We start from the raw sequence: 24546 nt of genomic DNA on the forward strand, positions 1-24546 counted from the left end.
CCCCCACCCCAGTTTGACCTATCACCCTCACCTTGACCTCTCTCCACCTATCACATTTCCGTCGCCCCTCCCCCAAGTCCCTCCTCCCTACCCTTTATCTTAGCCTGCTGGACAAACTTTCCTCATTCCTGAAGAAGGGCTTATGCCCGAAACGTCGATTCTCCTGTTCCCTGGATGCTGCCTGACCTGCTGCGCTTTTCCAGCAACACATTTTCAGCTTTGCTGAAAGGGGAAAAGTTGACAACAGAATTGAAATGGGAATAGTTAAATAATTAATACAGACCCAGGTTTTAGAACTTGTTGCAACCACCATATTATCTCTGCTAAACCAGCATACTTATGGTTAAGAAATACTACTGAAGAATGTACTTTATAAGGAACTAATGAATGCATATAAATTAGATTATGAACAATTTAATAACTAATTGGATAATAAATACTAATGATTGTATGCAATTGGACAACAGGCACCCCTGATTGTAGTGATTGGAATACTGCAATTAACCTAGATGTGTTGTAACAATATAACAGGGCTGTGATATATGTTGGCCAGAGACAATAGTCATGTGTTGAAGTGGCAGGCAATTGGAAGCTTGAGGTCCATTTTTGCAGAAGGAGTTCCACAAAGCAGTCACTCAACGATAGATAATGTCACAAGCTTCTGTCTTAAACTCAAAGGCATTACCGTCCTCCATTGATCTCTTTGTTGCACTGGATTATCTGAATGGTTTAATATTCTCATTATACAAGGAACCCCAGCTTCTGTCACAACACTACAGATTTCTTACAGAAACTGAGCACCCACAGGCCAGTCGAACCAGGAACATTCCTTGTCACAGTGGACGTTTTGGCACTCTACACTACCATCCCCCACAGTGGTGGCATCGCTGCAACAGTCTCAGTACTCAATACCAACAACTGCCAATTTCCATATGCCTTCCTATAACTCACCCTCTTCATCTTCAACCACAATGTCTTCATCTTTGTCAACCAGGCATGGGGACCAAATTTGCACCCCAATATGCCAACAGTTTCATGCACAAGTGCGAGCAAGACTTCTCCGCTGTGCAGGACCTCTGACTAATGCTATACATGAGATACATCAATTACATTTTCTTGCTTTGGACTCATGGCGAGGAATCACTGAATGACTACACAGCAATATCAACAGGTTTCATTCCACCATCAGGCTTTCCATGGACTACTCTTCAAATCAGTCTCATTCTTGGACACACGCATCTCCATCTGGACGGATATCTCAGTACCTCATCCTACTGCAAGTCCACAGATAACCTCAAAACTGCACTTCTCTAGCTTCCAACCTAAACATGTTAAAGATGCCATCCCCTACAGATAAGCCCTGCGCATACACAGGCACCCACAGGAAAATTAAAGATTTTGAAGGACACCCTCAAGAACGGGACATGGTGCTCAACTCATCGATTGTCAGTTCCAACGTGTCGCAGCGATAAATGACTTCCTCAGAAGACAGACACAGGATACGACTGAGAGTACCCTTGCTACGCCATGCTTTTTGCAGCCTTCAACATGTCATTGATGACAACAAGCATCCCATCAAGATCATCTCTTTGCTTTCAACCGCCAAACCTTAAACTGACAATCGTTCGTGGCAAACTACTCAGCCTTCAGGACAACATTGACCACACCACACAACTTCTGCAAGACATATCAGATCATCGACATGGATACTACCATCACACGTGGGAACACTACGCACCACATATATGGCAGACACTCATGTGACTTGGCCAATGTTATCCATCTTCTTACGCTGCAGTCAAGGATGCCCCGAGGAATGATATATTGGCGAGACCATGCATACACTACAACTGATGAATGGACACCACACAACGATCACCAGACAGGGGTGTTCCCTCTCAATAGTGGAACACTTCAGCGGACAAGGACTTTCAGCTTCTGATCTTTGGATAAGCATCTTCCAAGGGGGCCTTCAAGATACACAACAATGCAGAATCACCGAGTAGAAACTGATAGCCAAGTTCCATACCCATGAAGACATCCTCAATCGTGATCTTCGGTTCATGTTGTGTTACGTGTGACCCCACCATACTGGTCTGCATCTGTAAAATCTTCATCACTGTCCTGTTTTGGCACCATCACCTTGAAAAATCGTTATGATCTCTCTACCTTAATTAGTTTGTACAGTTTTGGATTGCTTATTACTTTGGCATGCAATTCTAATACCTATCATATTATTCCAGTCAAATAAAAACATAAAGAACTGCAGATGCTTTAAATCTGGAGCAAGGGCAGGGGTTGCTGGATAGGGCTCAGTGGGTCTAGCAACATTTGTGAAGAAATATCATAGTTAACATTTTGGATCCAGTGACTCATCCTCTGGTTTTTCTTCACATGCTGCCAGACCTGCTGGGCTTTTCCAGTGGCTTCTGTTTGTTTTCCCTGTTATTCCAGTCATTTGGTTTGTCTTCAGCACCACCTTATTTTTAAGTTTTTGTAATTATCTCTCTGCCTCATTTAATTGTATCATAGGTCATCCCTTTGGTGGTTATCCAGCTGTTGACACTTTACTCACACCATCTAACATTCTTGTCCACCTGCAGTCTTATTATTCGACACTCCACTCACACCATTTGTAGATTAGATTAGATTAGATTACAGTGTGGAAACAGGCCCTTCGGCCCAACAAGTCCACACCGACCCGCCGAAGCGCAACCCACCCATACCCCTACATTTACCCCTTACCTAACACTACGGGCAACTTAGCATGGCCAATTCACCTGACCTGCACATCTTTGGACTGTGGGAGGAAACCGGAGCACCCGGAGGAAACCCACACAGACACGGGGAGAACGTGCAAACTCCACACAGTCAGTCGCCTGAGTCGGGAATTGAACCCGGGTCTCTGGCGCTGTGAGGCAGCAATGCTAACCACTGTGCCACCGTGCCGCCCACAAGATCTTTTGATCTTTCTGCCCCTAAATTCTGTGTACTTCCCACTCACTTCACCTGATGAAGGGGCTATGCTCCAAAAGCTTGTCATTTCAAATAAACCTATTGGACTATAACCTGGTCTTGTGTGACTTCTGACCCAGTCCAATATCGGCACTTCCACATCATGGTTAAGTCAATTAAAGAAGACTGGATGCAGCATAAATTGAATTTCTGATGCTATTACCACAAGTTTAAATGTGGAACTGTAAACCCAAATCTCTGACCTTTGATAAAAATATGATGGGAGGACTGAATTTAAGTTCCACCTGCTGCAGAGCTGTGTAATGACATCTCTTAAACAGGTTGGTTGGAAAATATCAAAGTACGAACTGGACCCGTATTTCCAAATATTTGTTTTGTAAAGAATTCAGACAAAATATTACTTCAATCCATTTATGTTGTTTTCTGACATGCTCAGGTTTTTAAATGTACTTTTCTGATAAAGATTTGCATTAATAAAATTACATGTATTATATGTATGTACTCAAGCCTTGCATGATCACAGGATTTTTCAAAATGCTTTTACAGCCAACTGCTTGAGCACAGAACCTGCGGCCTGCAAAGAGTAGATGTTGGGAAGATGTTTCCACTGGTAGGAGAGACTAGAACCGGAGGGTATAGCCTTTGACGAAAGGGAAGACCTTCTAGAATGAGATAAGGAGAAATGTCTTAAGCCAGACAGTGGTGAATCAATGGAATTCATTGCCACAGAAGGCTATGGAGGCCAAGTCATTGAGTATATTTAAGACTGAGATAGATAGATTCTTGAGGATCAAGAGATGCAGGGAGAAAGTGGAAGAATGGGGTGGAGAAACTTAGCCATGATTGAATGATGGAGCAAGCTCGATGGGCTGAATGGCCCAATTTCTGCTCCTATGTCTTATAATCTTTGTAATGTAGGAAACACAGAAACTTGTTTAATGGCAAGCTCTCACAGGCAGCAGTGATAATTACCACATAATTTGTGTTTGTGATGATTGAGAGTTAACTATTGAATTAATATTGCACATTTCAGGTCTTCCTGAAATGCCAAACTGACTCTTCACCAATTGGAGACGCTGGTGTTGGACTGGGCTGTACAAACTTAAAAATCACATAATACCAGGTTACAGTCCAACAGGTTTATTTGGAAGTACTAGCTTTTGGAACGCTGTTCCTTCATCAGGTGGTTGTGGAGAATAACATTGTAAGACACAATTTATAGCAAATGTTTACAGTGTGATATAACTGAAATTATATATTGAAAAACACCCGGATTGTTTTTAAGTCTCTCATCTTTTAGAATGACTATGTTAGTTTCAGTTCTTTCATATGTAAATCTCAAAACTTCTTTTAAAAAAAAAGTTAGATTCTCAAGTGAATTTTAACAATGGGTGTCATGTTAGCCCAGATAATGTATTGAAGGTGTGAGTTTCCCTGTGAGGCTGTCTGTGCCACTATGGTCAAACTGATTCTAATCTAAAAGACGGATTTACAGAATCTTATTCTCCACAACCACCTGATGAAGGAGCAGCCTTCTGAAAGCTAGTGCTTCCAAATAAACCTTTTGGACTATAACATGGTGTTGTGATTTTTAACTCTTCCCCAGTTTACTTTGTTGTAATTAAAGCACAAATTAAATCGCCCGCTAAACTACTTTGTGGTGGTAGAGACCATGTTGGTTGGTACATATTTCTCAAGACGCCTCAGTAATTTCTTCATCGGAAAGGGATCTTTTCGCTCTATCTGAGGGAAAAATTTGTACCTGAGTTTAAAATCTCACCTGAAAGGCAGCAGGAATTTTATGTGCTCAAGTCTCTGAACCTTGCATTAAAGTTGTCAAAAAAAATCAAGATCCTAATACGTTTGTGTTGTTGTAATGGAGTTTGAATTGGGAACACCATTGTGCCCACTTACATTCCCCACTTGGCATTAGGGTCGTGGAGGGCGCTGGTCATTCCGTTTTGATTTGAACGCCCAAAGTGCGCGCGACCAACCGTCAGCGGTGGCTTTCCGCCGCGCGCTCCGGGCGGTTAGGCCGCGACACGTCATCAGAGTGGGCCAGCCTGCGCTGATTGGCCGAGAGCCGTAGCGGCGAAATCTGATCGAAAAAAAAGGGTCGCTACGAAATAAAGTGTGCGAGAGGGAGAGAAAAAGAAAGAAATCGGTACGAGAACAGACACGGTACTTTACCGGCGGCAGCAGCAGGAGTAGTATGGTGGGCTGGGCTGCGTTCAACTTATTGAAAGGTCAGGTGGATGGACGGCCTGAGAACAGGGGATGAGTTGTTTCTCCCAGCTGCGCAGCGCAAACATTGTCTCATCGGGGCTGGAAAGCCGAGACAACATCGTCCAGCAATCAGATGAGAGGGGGAAGGGCGGGTCATAAAGATGCAAACGCCTGTTACTTTATTATTATTTGGTTAGTTTTCCGATTCTTACTTTGCTGACCGGTTACTGTTTGGAAGCAATTTGTTTGATGACATCTCCTGAAGTGACGTCCTGACTGTGAAGTCACAATTCCCTGTGACCTCATAAGGTGTTGTAGTCCCTCCCCCTCAAGGGGTCACGGGGAGACCTTGTACAAACTTGTGTCACTTTTCAACTTCACAGCATTCTCTCAGACTTGTAGGTTTGCAGCCACTCTTGACTGCCCTGACTATCCTATCCTACCCTATTCCATAATCCGTGGCTGGCCCAAAATTCCCAAAAGTTGACTTGACAGTCCAGTGCTGAGCTACTAGAAATGACATCTGTGACTCCATGGTTAGGCCATTTTTGGAAAACTGCTTTCAACTTTGGTCTCCCTGCTATAGGAAAGATGGGTGCAGAAAAGATTTACAAGGATGCTGCTAGGGTTGGAGGGTTTGAGCTATGGCAAGAGGCTGAATAGGCTGGCACTATTTTTCCTGGGGTGTCAGGAATTGAGGGGTGACCTTGGAGATTAATAAAATCATGAAGGCTACGGATAGCATGAATAGTCAAAGTCTTTTTCCCATGGTAGGGGAATCCAAAACTTAAGATGAGAGAGGGAAGATGTAAAAGGGACCTAAGGGGCAACTTTTTCACGCACCTCATTCCATACTTGCTGGTGCAAGTATGGAATGAGGTGCGAATGGAAGTGCTGGAGGCTTGTGCGATTACAACATTTAAAAGGCATCTGGATGGGTACATGAATGAGAAGGGTTGAGAGGGATATGGGCCAAATGCTGGTAGATGGGATTAGATTGATTTGGGATACCTGGTCGGCATGGATGAGTTGGATCAAAGAGTCTGTTTCCATGTTGTACAACTCTGTGACTTTATGACATTGTTTAGATAAGATCACAAGCCAAGGCACTGCTTGCCCTACCAAATGGACCTAAAAAATCCCAAGGTACTATTTTGAGCAAGGAGGTTATGCCTGTTTTCCTGGCTGATATTTAATACCCAGTCAATATTACAAAATCAAACAATTTGGTCATTCCCATGCTGTACATTGGAATTTATTTTGTGCAAATTGGTGGTGTTTGTTACATTACAACAGTGACTGCAGTTCAAAAGTAGTTAATTGACTGTAAAGTGCTTGTGGCTGTAAAAAGGCACTGTATAAATGTAAGCTTATCACTTTTAAATTGAAAGTATAAGCTCATAAATGGATAGTAAAAGGGAGACTTCTGGGGAACAAAAATAGATCATTTCCATGAATTTTATTCTTTGAATTTTCTGCATATTGATAGTCGTTATCTTTTTTTTATGGATTGACCTGCCAAACAATTACTGCCAGATACTTGTGCTGCTACGTTTGGCTGGGATTATGTTTTCCAGAGTATGGTAACTCCAAATTAGTTTCCAAATTAGCTTTGTGGCAACTATCAAAAATCTTTCGCTTTTGTTTAAAACATTATACATATTTTACAACTTTCTTAAATGTATTTAATTTTTTAAAAGAAACTTTTCTAAAGACTCTACGATAGATAAAAAAGATGTTTGACATTTCAACATTAAACATGGGTCACCAGGAAGTGAGGTGAATTCTCATTTTGAGTACTAACCTGACCAGAAACTGCCTTTGCAATGCAACATCCTTTTTGCACTTATTTGGCATTTACATTTGCAATAAAGGTACTGTTTTGTATGCTCAATATCCAATTTCGTTTAGAAATACTGTTCCATTTATCTTGTGATTGATTTATCTATACTACAAAGTGCCTTCAATATTCATCCCCAAAGTATTTGTTGAGTGACATCTGCCTGTCTCTTAGACCATGAAGTATGAAAATCAATAAAATATTGTTAGGAAAACTTTGGTAGACCTTTTATGGAGCTAAAATTCCCCATCTTTCTAATTTAATGAAAAGCTCGGGTATGCATGTTTTCTGGTAAAATTACTATTGAACATTTTCAATCTAGAGTTCTTCCCTTGCTAGTTTTTTTTTATGGACATATATTTCACTTTCAATCTGTTTTTCCCTAGAATTTCCATTCCTATCAAAACAGAATGTGTATCTTGTGGAGCTTCTGGAATCTCTTATGTTCAGGAAATCAAGCACTGTAACCATTCCGAAGGAAGTATATTAAGGTAGATGTACATATCAGCGTTTCTATGAAAATAAATGTCCGCAGTTCATATTCTTTTAAATTTATCTTTTTAGTTTGTAATTCCTGTGTAACTAATGGGGATCAATGTGAAAGCTTTTACATCTAGATAACTCTAAATATGATTTTGCAAATCTTCCCTGTAATGGTCACAAAAGTGTAAAAGTTACGGATGGGAAAAGCTCATCTCTTTAAGCTTCTAGCTCCCAAGCATGCTATTTCTTTCTTTTCCTTCTGATATCTATATACTTTTACACTGTTTTATATCTATAACATCTATTATACCCATTATTTTAGATTTTTCACATGACCAATAATGAACAGGTTGCTCAGTGTTTTAGAGACTTAAATGAAGTACATGTAACTGCACATGATTCCTCTGTGAACTTAAAATACCAATGAAATAACTGTTTAGAGCAAATGGGGTCTATTTTTGCTGCAGTATCCTAGATGTGATAAAGAGATTGATGTCTGTAAATCCCATTGTTACTATCTTGTATGCTTTAAAGCTGCTGCTAGAGTTTCTCAAAACAGATTATTTTGTAGAATTTCACTTCTTTAACTTTGTGAAGTTTAACTCCTTTGGGGGATATTGAATTATGGGCAGCTTTTCTTCATTCATGATGTCACTGGAGTCAAACTTTATGTTGTCACAGGAAGGGAGTTCTACATAGAATATCTGTTCCAAAGCAGCTGCAGGCAGCAGCTCTAAAACAAACAACAAGGTAACAAAGGGTGACTTGAATAAATACTGGTAAGTGTCAAAATATCTATCTGTCTGTTTTTCTGTGAAAAAAGGACTATGTGGCATTAACTCAGCTATGGTATAATAGCATGAAATGTAATGCTGTTGGTATCTGTCCATATTGTTAGTAAATTAGAATAATGAGAACTTAATTAAAATAAAAGCATAGAAATATTATTTTAAAAAATAGTGTGGAATTGTGGGTCCATAATCTTAACCAAGTGTTCAAATTGCATAATTAATCAGAAGGTAATCAAATAATATATTTGTTTTGTAAATCTCTCAAACAGCAATAATGAGAAAGTATTTGTTTTCCAGGCATAGTAGATGTTAAAAAAAACTGTTAACATTTTTTTTGTTACTCACAATTTTAACTTAGAAATATGTCACTGTTCTGCACTGTTGCTGGATTAAAACTGTGAAATTCTTCCCTGTTTGTGGGTGTGCGTACACCAAATGGACAGCAATGGTTCAAGAAAGTAGCTCACAACCCCTTCTTGCAGATAGTGAGGGAAGGACAGTAAGCACTGATCAAACCAGCAAAGCCCACATCCTCTGAAAAGAATTATGAAGAAAAGGTAGTTTTCAACCATGCTTTCCATATTCCCTGCTGACAGAAAACTCAGGAAAGCTCTTCCTCCTCCATTAACACTCCCTCCTCCAACAACCTCTGAGATTGCCTTTCACCTATCATCCCCAACAGTCCACTGGCCACGCGCACACAGTAATGAGTCCCTTTCCTTTGTGGCAGATAAAGAAGTAATTCAATCCATAATTTCCATGCGAACCCCAAAGAGAGCTGTTCAACCCATTACCACAGTTCATCGCTTGGTCGTAACCTTGTAAGTTATGCCGCTTTTAGTACATATCCAGATAGTTTTTTTTTTGTACTGAATCTTTCAGACTTTGTATTCAAGACCTCCTCCAATGTCTTGAGTGAAACAATCTCTTTGCAACTCCCTTCCAGTCTTTCTCCCAGATCCTTTAAGTCTCTGTATCTTGGTTATTCTTTGCTAAAGCAAATAGGTCTTCCCTATCTACTGCATCCATAACTTTAATAATTTTATAAACCATAATTATATCTCTCCTTGGTCTTCTCTATTACAAAGAAAGCAACTCTGACCTATTCAATCGGTCCTCTTAGATCTGCACTGTACCCTATCAGCGTTTTCACTTATTTTTACAATATAGTGGCTCGAATGTTACGTGGTATTCTGTGACCTGACTGGTGTTTTGCACAGTTCTAGTATATTTTACATTTGCCTTAGCTAAAAGCAGAAGCTGCGTTATGTGGCTTTTTAAAAAAATGTTCGTGGAATGTGGGCATTGCTGGCTAGGACAACATTTATTGCCCATTCCTAGAGGACAGTTAAGAATCAGTTACATTGAAATGGGCCTGGAGACATACGTAAGCCAGACTATGTATGGGTGATAGATTCCCCTCCCTAAAGGACATTAGTGAACTAGATGGTTTTGATTGACAAAGAAGAAGGTTACCTCAGATTACAACAGGATCTTGATCAGATGGACCAGAGGCTGAGAAGTGGCAGATGGAATTTAATTCAGATAAATGCGAGGTGCTGCATTTTGGTAAAGTTAATCTTAGCAGGACTTATATACTTAATGGTAAGGTCTTAGGATATGTTGCTGAACAAAGAAGTCTTTCCTTTATTGGTCAGAGTATTGAGTACAGGAGTTGGGAGGTCATGTTGAGGCTGTACAGGACATTGGTTTGACCACTGTTGGAATATTGCGTGCAATTCTGGTCTCCTTCCGATCGGAAAGATGTTGTGAAACTTGAAAGGGTTCAGAAAAAATTTACAAGGATGTTGCCAGGGTTGGAGGATTTGAGCTATAGGAAGATGCTGAACAGGCTGGGCCTGTTTTCCTTGGAGCGTCGGAGGTTGAGGAGTGACCTTATAGAGGTTTACAAAATTATGAGGAGCATGGATAGGATAAATAGACAAAGTCTTTTCCCTGAAGTGGGGGGTGTCCAGAACTAGAGGGTATAGGGTTACGGTGAGAGGGGAAATATGTAAAAGGGACCTAAGGGGCAACGTTTTCACGCAGAGGGTGGTATGTGTATGCAGTGAGCTGCCAGAAGAAGTGGTTGAGGCTGGTACAATTGCAACATTTAAAAGGCATCTGGATAGTTATATGAATAGGAAGGGTTTGGAGGGTTATGGCCGGATGCTGGCTGGTGGGACTAGATTGGGTTGGGATGTCTGGTCAGCATGGATGGGTTGGACCAAAGGATCTGTTTTCGTGCTGTACATCTCTATGATTCTATAACTGATAATGATTGCTATTAGGTTAGCTCTTTTTTTGTTCCAGATCTTTATTAAGTTGAATTCAAATTTCATCATCTGCTATGGTGGGATTTGAACAATGTCCCCGGAATGCTAACCCGAGGCTCAGGATTACTAGTTCAATAATATTATCACTGCGTCACCACCTCCGCCTACCACTACACGACCACCTCACCCTTTAATCACTACTTATCTTTAGTTTGCATCCAAGAATTTTTGGGCATGCAGTCTAAGTTCCTCTATCCTTTATACTTTTCATTCTTATACCTTGCCGTGTTTGACCTTCCTAATTGCATTTCATTACACTTCACCGAGTTGTTACTCTTCTGCCCAAATGACCAGCCTATTGATATTTTCTTGCAAACTACAGCTTTCTTCCTCATCAACAATCAGGAAACCCAATTTTTTATCACTTTCAAACTACTTAATCATTGCCCCTACATTTAAAATGACATCATTGATATATATTACGAAGAGAAAGTGATCTAATATTGAGCCTGTGAAATCCCCATTGAAAACAGTACTCCAGGCTTAAAGCCACCCACTGGCTATTACCCTTTGCTCCCTGCCGTTGAATTAATTTTGAATCCAACTCATTCTTACTGGGCTTTTATGTTACTGACTAGATGGAATATCATTGCTATTACTTCAAAAATAAATTCATTATAATCTTTGTTTTCGTAAGAATAAGATTCCCCTCTTGTTATATTTTCTTCTTTTTCCCTAATTTGGTTCTTGTGTACCTTCCTCATCTGAGATTGTTTTCAGGTAATCATCCGTGTCATTGTCAAAAAGATTGAATATATGAGAATTATTTTCACTCCTTTTCCAAAAATATTACTTGTCTAGCATGTTACATATGAAAAAGCTGGCTTGAGAATAATGAACAAGAAGATGTATTATTGCAATGTGCTCATTTTACTGTGCCTATATCAATGTTGAAAAAAGATACCAACAACATAACACGGGATAGTTTCCACTATCGGCATATTCAGGAAAATGTGACAGTTAAATGTATAAGACATCTGAGCATGAGGCCATAAGGCGCTATGAGCCTGCCCTGCCATCAATAAAGATAATCAGCTGATCCTTGGCCTCAATGACACTTTTCCACTATATACCCATATCCCTTGATTCCCTTTGAGACCATTGGCTGAGAATTGATTGGCCCCATTATTTCAGCATGATCTTTGACCTGCCTGCTCCCATTCAGATCGCAATTCAGGTATTGTCCGAATGAATGAATCGTTGACCTGAGTCCTATGCTGCTTTCTACTCCTGAATATATGTAAGGCCCGAGCTCACAATAGGGAGGACTCGGCAATGATGCTTGCAGAACTGATGGAACCCTGCTTTACTTAAAAGCAGTTTCTATTTAAAGGAAAGCCACACAATAAGGTTGTTGTAATGTAAACTATTGCAAAATAAACAACAGGGTAAAGAAATGGACTCATAATTGAAGATTTGATGTTGGAACCATTGGAAGCAGATGGGTTGGAGGAAGGATACAATAGGGATTTACAGATGATTAGGAGGCCCTGAAGGACAACCCTCAAGAAAGTGAATGCAGGTGGCAAGGAGGGCCAGCGATTGGAATCTAAACCTGAGCATCAGGTAGCCGAGCCAGAAAAGCTCTCATGACCTCATGTAAGTGGTCAATGTTAGTGGATGTATTTTGCTTGGCATGACATTGTGCACCCATCAAATCACCAGCCTGACACATATCCAATACTCATCCCGCAACACCTCTTGGAACTCAGGACTTCTCTTGAACAGCAATATGTTCCACTTGATCCTCACATACCTACCAATGCAGTCAGCCTCTTACCCATCTCTTGCTGTGTCTAGTTATTCAGGACATCACCTCAACATGATGTGGCAGAAACACTGACATTTTGACTTCTCACTTGGAGAATTAGGTGATGCACAATAGAAGTGACCAGAGCAGAACCAGCAGTTCTTGAGTTTGACTAAGAAGATGGTTTTCTGCATCATGGGGCCAGTTGATGTTCCTGAGAACATTGCGAATGGTGACATTTTCCTGCATTACGCCGCTTCTCAACTGTCAGTGCACACTCATTTTGCTGTCTGGCTTAATGAGCAAACTATTTCTGATGTGGCAATGGACCTACTGGTTCCAACTCCTTCACACTTTCCTCATGCCAACTATTCTGAGTTCCTGTTTCCAGGCACTTACAGACTTCCAGTTATCCAGTAGCAGGAGGTCAAGATGAGCAAAGAGCAACAGCACTGTTCTGAGGAAGAGAGCCTGTCAGTTGATCTAACACTGTTAGCTAGCAATCCAGACACCAGTACTGTACACATTTTAGAGGCTAATATAGAATTTGAATCAAAGTGTGGCATCTTGGCACTAGTGGCTTGCAGCTACATTAGGGGTAAAGGGTGATCTGTTTGCCAGCACACTGAATGTGTGGTGGCAGACAAATACTCCTGCACAGTTTAGGTGAAGAATTTGATGGCCAGCATACAGGAGACCCCTGATTGGCATGCAGGTCAAGGTACTGGGTGCCATGAGTATTGTTACTAATGAAGAACATGGAGAATTTTGTTGAAATGAAGCCAGCCCAAAAAAACACCTCCCTCTTTCTGTAACACTGTCACAAGTACCTTATGAATAAAATTCCTGAACCATGGCCATGCGTTCAACTCCCTACTTGAAGATCTGTGCCGATTTGTACGTCCCTAAGATAGTAATCCAACAATCATTACCTTTGAAGTTCCATCAGTAAAAAATAAACTTTTTTAACAAAGTAATTTGTTTTCCAGTGGTGAGTAACCCAATTTAAAGTAATTAAAAATTGCATCAAAAAATGATTCTGAATCATGTACTAGTTCAATGGAGGTCACAGCATCTTCATAAATTAAAAGTTCTCGTTATAAAAAAGCTTTTGAAAAATGCCTGCTGATGCTTGTGATTATGTCAATTTGTGAAATATTGTGGTTGCTCAAAATTTGAATTAGAAACAAAATGTTGTTAATTGCTCTGGCAGCATTTCTATAGAGAGAAACAGAAGAATATCTGATCAATAGCTTTTTATTAGGTCAGGATTACAAGTTGAAGATCCATCCTGAATCAGCAAAATTTTGCAATTTCAACTTGTTTTGTGGGTCAATTCAGGCAACTTGAATCTTGATCCAGCGTGAAAGATACCAGAAAAAAAGAGTTTAATGGTTCAGTATGTCCCTCAGTTGTGTATAAAATTCCCTATGCTGTTTGGGCAGTTTGAACGTGGATTGAACTGATGTAACCAGCAAAAACTCAACTACAACATTTCTTTAAAATATGAAAGCTACTTCAAGCTTATTTCCTATTAGGGCATTCTCAGTTCTTGTTATTTAAGACTGACAAGTAAGGTTGAATCGTAATGTACTTAATTCCGTAATTATCTGAAAATTGATATTGTGAGAAACAAAAGACGTCGCAAATATGGATGTTTAGAATTGTTGCTGAAAATAAGTATCAGAATTCACAAGTAATCAGAATATCAGAAACAGTAAGTTAGTTACCTTTCTGTATTTTACATTGGTCTTGATATTTCACAAAATGAAGATTTTAATTCTAGTCCTCTAAAACTTGTTTTTTTCATCATCAGTGATTTAAGCCTAATACTCTAAACATATTATTTGTCTGTCTAAATATAAGAGTGTAGATTCCTTTCTTTGTGTGTGATTTGGACCAGTGACACCATGGGAAGATCTTACGTCATTGGGGAATACAGTGAGAAGTATCTTAAAAGACTGAAAGCGGAAGAGCGATATGGAACAACTGGTATTTTATTAGGGCAGGTAAGCAAACTTACAATATTCAACGAGCATGTTAAGTTTGATTAACTGGTTTTAAATCTAGACTTTATTTGGGACAAAATAATGAGCTTGCATCTATCACCTAAACAAGACAAACCATTTAAAATGTATGGGTTTTTAATATTCCTTTATGATTGAAAATACTAACACAGTGTAATGAATGACATCAGAAGCGCCTCTGGGCTTGGGAGAGAGTGCTGTACAAAGTGTACTTTAAGTGAGTTGACATGAGCTCCTGTTCATTCTCTGTTATTATGTGTTCAGAACACTTGAAAAAAGAAGTGTGTCATTTAGACTTTTTAGACTGGCAATTTTGCTTTGCATGTAAAATTCATCCTTATATCTGTGTACTACATTATTTTCAAAAGACTGTTCCACAGCAGCCAAATCTTGCAACTTTCTACACCTAGACTGCAGGGAGCAGTCAGAGGGCAGAGCAGCAGCACAGAGTGAGTGTAAAACTAACTGAACTTGGGGATCGTAGCATCGTCTGCAGGGAGCAGAGTGAGAACAGTATAAAACTAACTGAGATCGGGGATTGCAGCCTAGTCTGCAGGGAACAGAGTGAGTACAGTATGAAACGAATTGAGCTCTCAGCACATTGTAGCTGTGAGAAAAACCTGGAGTGACATCACAGGGAAGCTGTGACCTGATTGGCTAGTAGGAAATCTGCACTAAATTTTAAAAAGAACTCAGTAAAGATATATTAATTATATAAATTAATAAGGTAATTAAGTAGTGATGGCTGGTCCGGTGATGTGCTGTAGCTATATGATGTGGGAGCTGACAGTTTCCATTACAAACATCAGCAAGTGCTGGTTGCTCGTGAAACTTTGGCTCAGAGTTGATGAGCTGGAATCTGAGCTCCAAACACTCCGGGTACATGCAGGAGAGAGAGAGAGGTATCTGGACGCTTTGTTTCAGGAGCCATGTGTAAATTGGCAGAGGGATAGGAAAATTGGGGAAGTAAACATGGGGCTAAGAGAGTGATGTGGGGAAGAGGGGTTCCATTTCTTGGGGCATTGGCATCAATTTTGGAAAAGGAACGATCATTACCGTTGGGATGGTCTCCACCTGAACTAATCTGGAACCAATCTTCCAGTGAAAAGGATAAATAGGATGGTCACTAGTGAATTCTGGGGGCGGGTGGCGCGGAGGGAAGGGGAAAGCGACAGGAAATATAATGGTAAATAGAAAAGAAAGCAGCAGACTAACATATGCAGAAGAGTTTAACTACATTGAAGACTGTGAAAGAAGTTTAAAAAGAAGGAAACTTTAGAAGATATTATCAATGGAGATGTTAGAATCAAAAAGAAGGTAGAAAAGCTAGCATAAAGGCACTCTACCTGAATGCTACCTGAAGACTATCACCTGATGAAGGAGCGGCACTCTGAAAGCTAGTGTGCTTCCAATTAAACCTGTTGGACTGTAACCTGGTGTTGTGTGATTTTTAACTTTGTACACCCCAGTCCAACACTGGCATCTCCAAATCATACCTGAATGCTGATAGCATTCGAAATACAGTAGATGAGTTAATGGCACAAATCATCATAAATAAGCATGATTTAGTAGCTATTACAAAGACATGGTTGCAGGATAGTTGCGACTGGAAATTAAATATCCAGGGAGAACAGACAGGAAAGTAAGGGAGGCAGAGCAGCTCTGATATTTAAAGATGACATCAGGGTGATAGTGAGAGATGAATTGAATTGAATTTATTGGAACGTGTATCGAGGCACAGTGAAAAGCATTGTCTTGTGAGCAATACAGGCAGATTACATAGTTAAGTACCATAGATAGTAAATAAGAGGTAAACAGCAGCAAAAACAAAAACGCAGATACAGGCAAATGTTAAGACTTTGTGAGTCCATTCAGTATTCTGAGAGTCCATTCAGTATTCTGAGAGTCCATTCAGTATTCTGTGAGTCAGTATTCTGAGAGTCCATTCAGTATTCTGAGAGTCCATTCAGTATTCTGAGAGTCCATTCAGTATTCTGAGAGTCCATTCAGTATTCTGAGAGTCCATTCAGTATTCTGAGAGTCCATTCAGTATTCTGAGAGTCCATTCAGTATTCTGAGAGTCCATTCAGTATTCTGAGAGTCCATTCAGTATTCTGAGAGTCCATTCAGTATTCTGAGAGTCCATTCAGTATTCTGAGAGTCCATTCAGTATTCTGAGAGTCCATTCAGTATTCTGAGAGTCCATTCAGTATTCTGAGAGTCCATTCAGTATTCTGAGAGTCCATTCAGTATTCTGAGAGTCCATTCAGTATTCTGAGAGTCCATTCAGTATTCTGAGAGTCCATTCAGTATTCTGAGAGTCCATTCAGTATTCTGAGAGTCCATTCAGTATTCTGAGAGTCCATTCAGTATTCTGAGAGTCCATTCAGTATTCTGAGAGTCCATTCAGTATTCTGAGAGTCCATTCAGTATTCTGAGAGTCCATTCAGTATTCTGAGAGTCCATTCAGCATTCTGAGAGTCCATTCAGCATTCTGAGAGTCCATTCAGCATTCTGAGAGTCCATTCAGCATTCTGAGAGTCCATTCAGCATTCTGAGAGTCCATTCAGCATTCTGAGAGTCCATTCAGCATTCTGAGAGTCCATTCAGCATTCTGAGAGTCCATTCAGCATTCTGAGAGTCCATTCAGCATTCTGAGAGTCCATTCAGCATTCTGAGAGTCCATTCAGCATTCTGAGAGTCCATTCAGCATTCTGAGAGTCCATTCAGCATTCTGAGAGTCCATTCAGCATTCTGAGAGTCCATTCAGCATTCTGAGAGTCCATTCAGCATTCTGAGAGTCCATTCAGCATTCTGAGAGTCCATTCAGCATTCTGAGAGTCCATTCAGCATTCTGAGAGTCCATTCAGCATTCTGAGAGTCCATTCAGCATTCTGAGAGTCCATTCAGCATTCTGAGAGTCCTTTCCGTATTCTGTGAGTCCTTTCCGTATTCTGAGTGTCCATTCAGTATTCTGATGATACAAGTTCTATGGGCGAATAAGGTTGAATCTATTGGGTGGGAATTAGAAATTCTAAGAAGTACTTCACTGATAGGAGTAGTCTATAGGCCACCAAATAATAATGAGCTGGAAATGTGTTGCTGGAAAAGCGCAGCAGGTCAGGCAGCATCCAGGGAACAGGAGAATCGACGTTTCGGGCATAAGCCCTTCTTCAGGCTTATGCCCGAAACGTCGATTCTCCTGTTCCCTGGATGCTGCCTGACCTGCTGCGCTTTTCCAGCAACACATTTCCAGCTCTGATCTCCAGCATCTGCAGACCTCATTTTTTCCCACCAAATAATAATGTCACATTGGGACAGGCATTAAACAAAGAAATAACAAATGTTTGTAAAAACTATATGGCAATTATCATGGGGGATTTTAATCGACATGTCAATTGGTTGAACCAGGTCGGTCAAGGCAGCCTTGAGGAAGTGTTCATTGAATGTATCAGCGTTAGTTTTCTTGAACACTATATAAATGGAACTGAGGAGGGAGCATGCTATCCTAAATCGGTTCCTGTGTAATGAGACTGGAATAATTAATGATCTGATAGTTAGGGATCCTCTTGGAAGAAGGGATCACAGTGTGGTTGAATTTAGAATACATAAGAAAAGTGAGGATAGCATTCAATACCAGGGCCCTGTGCTTAAACAAAGGAGACTGCAATAGGATGAGGGAGGAGTTGACTAAGGTAGACTGGAAGCAAAGACTTTATGGTGGGACAGTTGAGGAACTGTGGAGGACTTTCAAAGCAATTTTTTAAAGTGCTCAGCAAAAGGGAAAAGGAAGGACTGTAGGAAAAGGGGTAATCAGCCATGGATGCCTAAGGAAATAAGGGAGGCTATCAAATTGAAAGATAAGGCATCCAAAGTGGCAAAGACCAGTGGGAAAAGAAGAAGATTGGGAAAGCTTTAAAGGCCAACAGCACAAAAAAGCTATGAAGAAAAGTAAGATAGATTATGAGAGTAAATTAGCACAGAATATAAAGACAGATAGCAAACGTTTCTACAAATATATAAAACGAAAATGAGTGGCAAAGGTAAACGTTGGTACCTTAGAGGATGAGAAGGGAGATTTAATAATAGAAAATGAGGAAATAGCCAAGGCATTCAACAGATGTTTTGTGTCAGTCTTCACAGTGGAGGACGGGAGTGACAGGCCAGTAATTGATGACAAGGAGACTAAGGTAGGTGAGGACCTAAAAATGATTATTATCATGAAAGAAGTAGTGTTGGGCAAGCTAATGGAGCTAAAGGTAGACAAGTCTCCTGGCCCTGATTAGAATGTATCCCAGGGACTAAAAGAGATAGTGGGAGAAATGGCAAATACGGTCAAAGTAATTTTCCAAAATTCTCTGGACTCTGAGGCAGTTCCAGCAAATTGGAAAACAGCAAATTGAACACCACTGCTTTAAAAAAAGAGAAGACAAAAGATGAGGAATTATCGGCCAGTTAGCTTAACTTCTGTAGTGGGAAAAATACTTCAAGCTGTCATTAAGGAAGAAATAGCTAAACATCTGGATAGAAATTGACCAGTTGGGCAGCATTGTTCATGAAAGGCAGATCATGGTTAACTAATTTACTGGTGTTCTGTGAAGATATTAGGAGCGCGATGGTCAACGGGAAGCCGGTAGATGTGGTGTATCTGGATTTCCAACAGGAATTTAACAAGGTTCTGCACAAAATGCTAATACATAAGATATAGCACGGCATTGCGGGCAATGTATTAGCATGGATAAGAGGATTAATGAACTAACAAAGAAGCAAATGATAAATGAGTGCTTTTCCGGTTGGTGGTCAGTGACCAGTGATGGGACTGCAAATGTTTACAATTTACATAGATGGTTTGGAGTTGGGGACTACGTGTAGTGTGTCAAAGTTTGCAGATGACACCAAGATGAGTGGTAGAGCAAATTGTGCAGAGGACTCTGAAAGTTCGCAGAGGGACCGAGATAGTTTAAGTGAGTGGGTAAAAGTCTGGCAGATGGAGTACAATGTTGGTAATTGAATTCATCCATTTTAGTAGGCATAACAGTAAAAAGGACTAATATTTGAATAGTACAAAATTGCAGCATGCTACTGTACAGAGGGATCTGGCTGTCCTTGTGCATGAATTGTAGAAGGTTGGTTTGCAGGTGCAATGGGTAATTACGAAGGCAAATGGAATTTTGTCCTTCATTGCTGGAAGGATTGAGTTTAAAAGCAGGGAGGTTATTTTGCAACTGTATAGGGTGCTGGTGAGGCCAACCTGCTATACTGCTTGCAGTTTTGGTCTTCTTACTTGAAAAAGGATGTAAAAGCACTGGAAGGGGTGCAGATAAGATTCACTGGATTGATTTTAGAGTTGAGAGGGTTGGCCAATGAGGAGAGACTGAGTGGACTGAGACTGTACTCATTGGAATTTTGAAGAATGATGGGGATCTTATGGAAACATTATTAAGGGAATAGATAAGATAGAAGGAGGGAGGTTGTTTCCACTGGCAAGTGAAATGAGGACAAGGGGGCATAGCCTCAAAATTAAGGGCTTTAGAACTGAATTAAGGACGAACATCTTCACCCAAAGAATTGTGAATCTGTGGAATTCCCTGCCTGATGAAGTAGTTGAGGCTTCCTTTTTGTTTTTAAAGCTAAGATAGATAATTTTTTGAACAGTAAAGGAATTCAGGGTTATGGTGAGAGGGTGAAGTGGAGCTGAGGCCCACAAAGATCAGCCATGATCTTATTGAATGGTGTGGGCTTGAAGGGCCAGATGGCCTACTCCTGCTCCTGCTCCTGGTTCTTATATTCTATGTTCTTCTTATGTCGTATAATTTTGCCGATGCACTGATTGTTAACTAGTGTTGAATACAAACTCTAAAAGATATAGTTCAAACCTGATTATTCTGGGGTAATTGAACTGATTGAGAGCAACAACCTTTATGCAAACTATTCTTGACTCACCAATTGATCCTATCTACCTGCGACTCCACTTTTAAGGAGCTGTGAACGTGCACTCCAAGGTTTCTTTGTTCAGCAACACTTCCTAGGACCTTACCATTATGTGTATAAGTCCTGCTAAGATTTGTTTTCCCAAAATGCAGCACCTCGCATTTATCTGAATTAAACTTCATCTGCTACTTCTCAGCCCATTGGCCCATCTGGTCCAGATCCTGTTATAATCTGAGGTAACCCTCTTTGCTGTCCACTACACCTCCAATTTTGGTGTCATCTGCAAAATTATTAACTGTACCTCTTATGCTCGTATCCAAATCATTTATATAAATGACAAAAAGTAGAGGACCCAGCACCGATCCTTGTGGCACTCCACTGGTCACAGGCCTCCAGTCTGAAAAACAACCCTCCACCACCACCCTCTGTCTTCTACCTGTGAGCCAGTTCTGTATCCAAGTGGCTAGGTCTCCCTGTATTCCATGAGATCTAACCTTGCTAACCAGTCTCCCACGGGGAACCTTGTTGAACACCTTACTGAAGTCCTTGTAGATCAAATGTACCATTCTGCCCTCATCAATCCTCTTTGTTACTTCTTCAAAAAACTCAATCTAGTTTGAGAGACATGATTTCCCACGCACAAAGCCATGCTAACTATCCTTAATCAGTCCTTGCCTTTCCAAATACATGTACATCCTGCCCCTCAGGATTCCCTCCAACAACTTGCCCACCACCGATATCAGGTTCACTAGTCTATAGTTCCCTGGCTTGTCTTTACCACCCTTCTTAAACAGTGGCACCACGTTAGCCAACCTCCAGTCTTCCAGCACCTCACCTGTGACTATCGATGATACAAATATCTCAGCAATTAATTACTCAGTTAATGAGTAACTAATTGTAAGTGGTGATTACCCCATTCTTGACGCAAGTAAGCAGTGAAAAATATAGAGCCCTGAGATATGTAGTCACATTTAGGATCACCATTTAATTTTGTTCATTTGTGCCAATTTGGTAATCAAATTTTCGATCATTTTCAGATTACGCCAGTGAAAACCTACATAGTATTTGCTGCTCGAACCCCACTTAAAGATCATGCTGAACTTCCACCAGAAAATCCCAATGAAATGAATGCAAGTGACATCGAGTGGGTGTCTGAGCATGCTCGACAGGTCAGTGGTGTATTAAAATGATTGCTTTATTCAAAGGAGTGAAAGTTTATATTTAAACTCACTTTTTTTCCCTGTAATGTTGCACAAGATTCATCATGGGCGGCACGGTGGCACAGTGGTTAGCACTGTTGCCTCACAGCGCCAGAGACCCGGGTTCAATTCCCGACTCAGGCGACTGACTGTGTGGAGTTTGCACGTTCTCCCCGTGTCTGCGTGGGTTTCCTCCGGGTGCTCCGGTTTCCTCCCACAGTCCAAAGATGTGCAGGGTCAGGTGAATTGGCCATGCTAAATTGCCCGTAGTGTTAGGTAAGGGGTAAATGTAGGGGTATGGGTGGGTTGCGCTTCGGCGGGTCGGTGTGAACTTGTTGGGCCGAAGGGCCTGTTTCCACATTGTAATGTAATGTAATGTAATGTAATGTAAAATGTAATGTAAAAAAGGACTAAGTGCTGTGTTTAAATCAGACAAGCTTAGGAGAAGAATAGATAATGTGATTGGCGGGAGAGAAAAGGAAAGAGAGAGAAAATTTAAGAATGGGTAGAAGCAGTCACTGAGTTAGAGGAAGACATTGAAAGGAGGAATTGGAATAAGAGGCCAGAGAGAGATTTAGAAAGCTACCTCACTGCAAGATATTCTTAAATGCAATACCATATGTTTGACATAGCCTTTGGAAGTGGATGGCCAGAATAAAGAAAATACTTTTATAGAGAAGTGGTGAAAAATGAATTTCTTAATTTTGTCATTCCCAAGCTAAACAAGCTCTTTATATTTAAAGCTTTATATTTTCTCTTAGAGGTAACATGCGTGTCAAATTTCATTCAATAATATCATTGTTGAATGCCCTGAGAAAAAGCTGTGGACTTGAAAAACAAATAGGAGGAAGAATATTATGATCTCATATTGAACAGAGAATGGCAGTAACAAATGACTAATCTAAAGCAGGCAGAGAGCAACAATCACTTGGATCTTTAATGGTTCGAGATAAAAATCAGCAGGAATTAGCAACAATTGGGAGTACAATCAAGTAGGCTTTGATTGTTATATATAAGTTGTAACGATTAATTTCAGTTTTTTTAAGCCAGTCAGGGTGACAGAGGGGACAAAAGAATGATAGATAAATTTGCAAAGAACACAACGATAGGTAATAAAGTATGCTGTGAACAAACATAATGAGTTGTGCCTGAAACGTCAATTCTCCTGCTGCTCAGATGCTGCCTGACCTGCTGTGTTTTTCCAGCACTACACACTCGACTCAAAATTGCCACCCAAGTTGATTAGGTTGTTAAGAAGGAGTATGGTGTTTTAGCTTTCATTATCAGGGGGATTGAGTTTAAGAGCCACAAGGTTTTGCTGCAGCTCTATAAAACCCTTTTTAGTCCACACTGGGAATATTATGTCCAGTTCTTGTTGCCTCATTGTAGGAAGGATGTAGATGCTTTAGAGAGGATGCAGAGGAGATTTACCAGGATGCTGCCTGGATTGGAGGGTGTGTCTTATGAAGAGAGGTAGAGTGAGTTTGGGCTTTTCACACTGGAGAGAAGGAAGGAAGAGAGATGACTTGTAATGAGAAGCATGGATAGACTAGCTAACCAGAGACGTTTCCCCAGGGCAGAAATGGCTGTCACAAGAAGTCATAATTTTAAGGCGATTGGCGAAAGGTATAGAGGAGATGTCAGAGGTAGGTTCTTTACGCAGAGAGTGGTGGGTGCATGGAATGCACTGCCAGCGGTAGTAGTAGAGTCAGAGACATTAGGAACATGTAAGCGACTCTTCGGTAGGCACATGGACAGCAGTAAATTAAGGGATGTGTAGGTTAGGTTGATCTTAGATTAAGATAAATGCTCAGCACAACATGTGCTTCCAATCAGCCTATTCACAGATGTTATTACACACCTCTGGAACAGGTGGGATCTGAATCCAGGCCTCCTGGCTCAGATATAGCAACAGGTCTTTTTTCCTCTGATTGACAGGTAGTTTAGATATTTTCAATCATTCTAATACATCTTGGGCAGGTAAATTTCCACCTGATACATGATACATCTGGGGCAGATGGCACTTGAACCCAGGTCTTCTGACTCCAAGGTGGGGCACTACCACTGTGCCATAAAAGCTCCAAACTGGGCTCTGCTTTTTATATCCAAAAATGCTGTTACACACAAACAGACTTTTTTTATCATTACCAAATCTCCCACAATACTTGTCTCCAGTGTTTCCAAGTATTTATATTACTTGCAATGCCAAGCAAGGGCATTGGAACCCACTCTGATGTTATTACACACCTCTGATCTGGTAAGACTCTTATGTATTATACTGGAGGGCGTGTGTTTAAGTTGAGATGGAGTAGTTCAAAGGAGATGTGGAGACAATTCTTTTGCACAATAATTGTTTGGAATCTGGAACGCTGGATAGTGGGAGAGGCAGATACAATAGGGACTTTTAGATAAGCACATGAATATGTCAGGAATGGAAGAAAATGGACCAAGGGCAAGAAGAAGGGATTTGGCGTCATGTTGCGCACAACATCGTGGTCTGAAGGACCCGTTCCTGTGCTGTTCAGTTTTCTGTTCTATGACTTGCGTCCAAATCTCCTCGCTTAAAGTTAGAGGCATTACCAGTGCACCATAAGAGCATTTAGAACCTAGCTGTTGTGATGATGCTGCTTCTTTAACAAGGTTATGCTGTACTTGGCTATTTTTTCAGAGAGGTTTAAAAGCAGCGATTCCAAACTGTCTAGGTTTGAAGAATTTCAGGGCCATTTTGATTATAATTAACAGATACTGCCTCAGGCAAAGGCTTTTAAGTTTAAAAAGAACACTTGTACAATGAAAGGGGAGTGGCCAGTTGTCCCAGCTGTGCTTTACTCTGGTTTGGTATGGTTTTAACAAGCAGATTTGTGAAGCTGCTAGATCCAAAGGAGCAGGTCCATGCTGATCTCTCTCTCTCTCACTCTCCCTCTCTCACACTCTCTCTTTCACACACACACTCTCTCTCTCTCTCTCTCTCTCTCTCTCTCTCTCTC

General features: G+C 40.6%; 1 protein-coding gene across 1 annotated transcript in view; it reads left to right on the forward strand.

The window, feature by feature from the left end:
* Positions 1-5074: 5074 nt before the first annotated feature.
* Positions 5075-24546, forward strand: part of odr4 (odr-4 GPCR localization factor homolog) — a 117574-nt gene continuing 98102 nt past the window's right edge. The window contains exons 1-4 of the mRNA XM_043699510.1: positions 5075-5157; positions 7429-7533; positions 14306-14411; positions 21398-21529. Of these exons, the coding sequence (XP_043555445.1) occupies positions 14313-14411; positions 21398-21529 (231 nt within the window). The 5' untranslated portion in view covers positions 5075-5157; positions 7429-7533; positions 14306-14312. The remainder of the gene's footprint in view (positions 5158-7428; positions 7534-14305; positions 14412-21397; positions 21530-24546) is intronic.

This window comes from Chiloscyllium plagiosum, chromosome 11, assembly GCF_004010195.1.
Source record: "Chiloscyllium plagiosum isolate BGI_BamShark_2017 chromosome 11, ASM401019v2, whole genome shotgun sequence".
NCBI lineage: Eukaryota > Metazoa > Chordata > Chondrichthyes > Orectolobiformes > Hemiscylliidae > Chiloscyllium > Chiloscyllium plagiosum.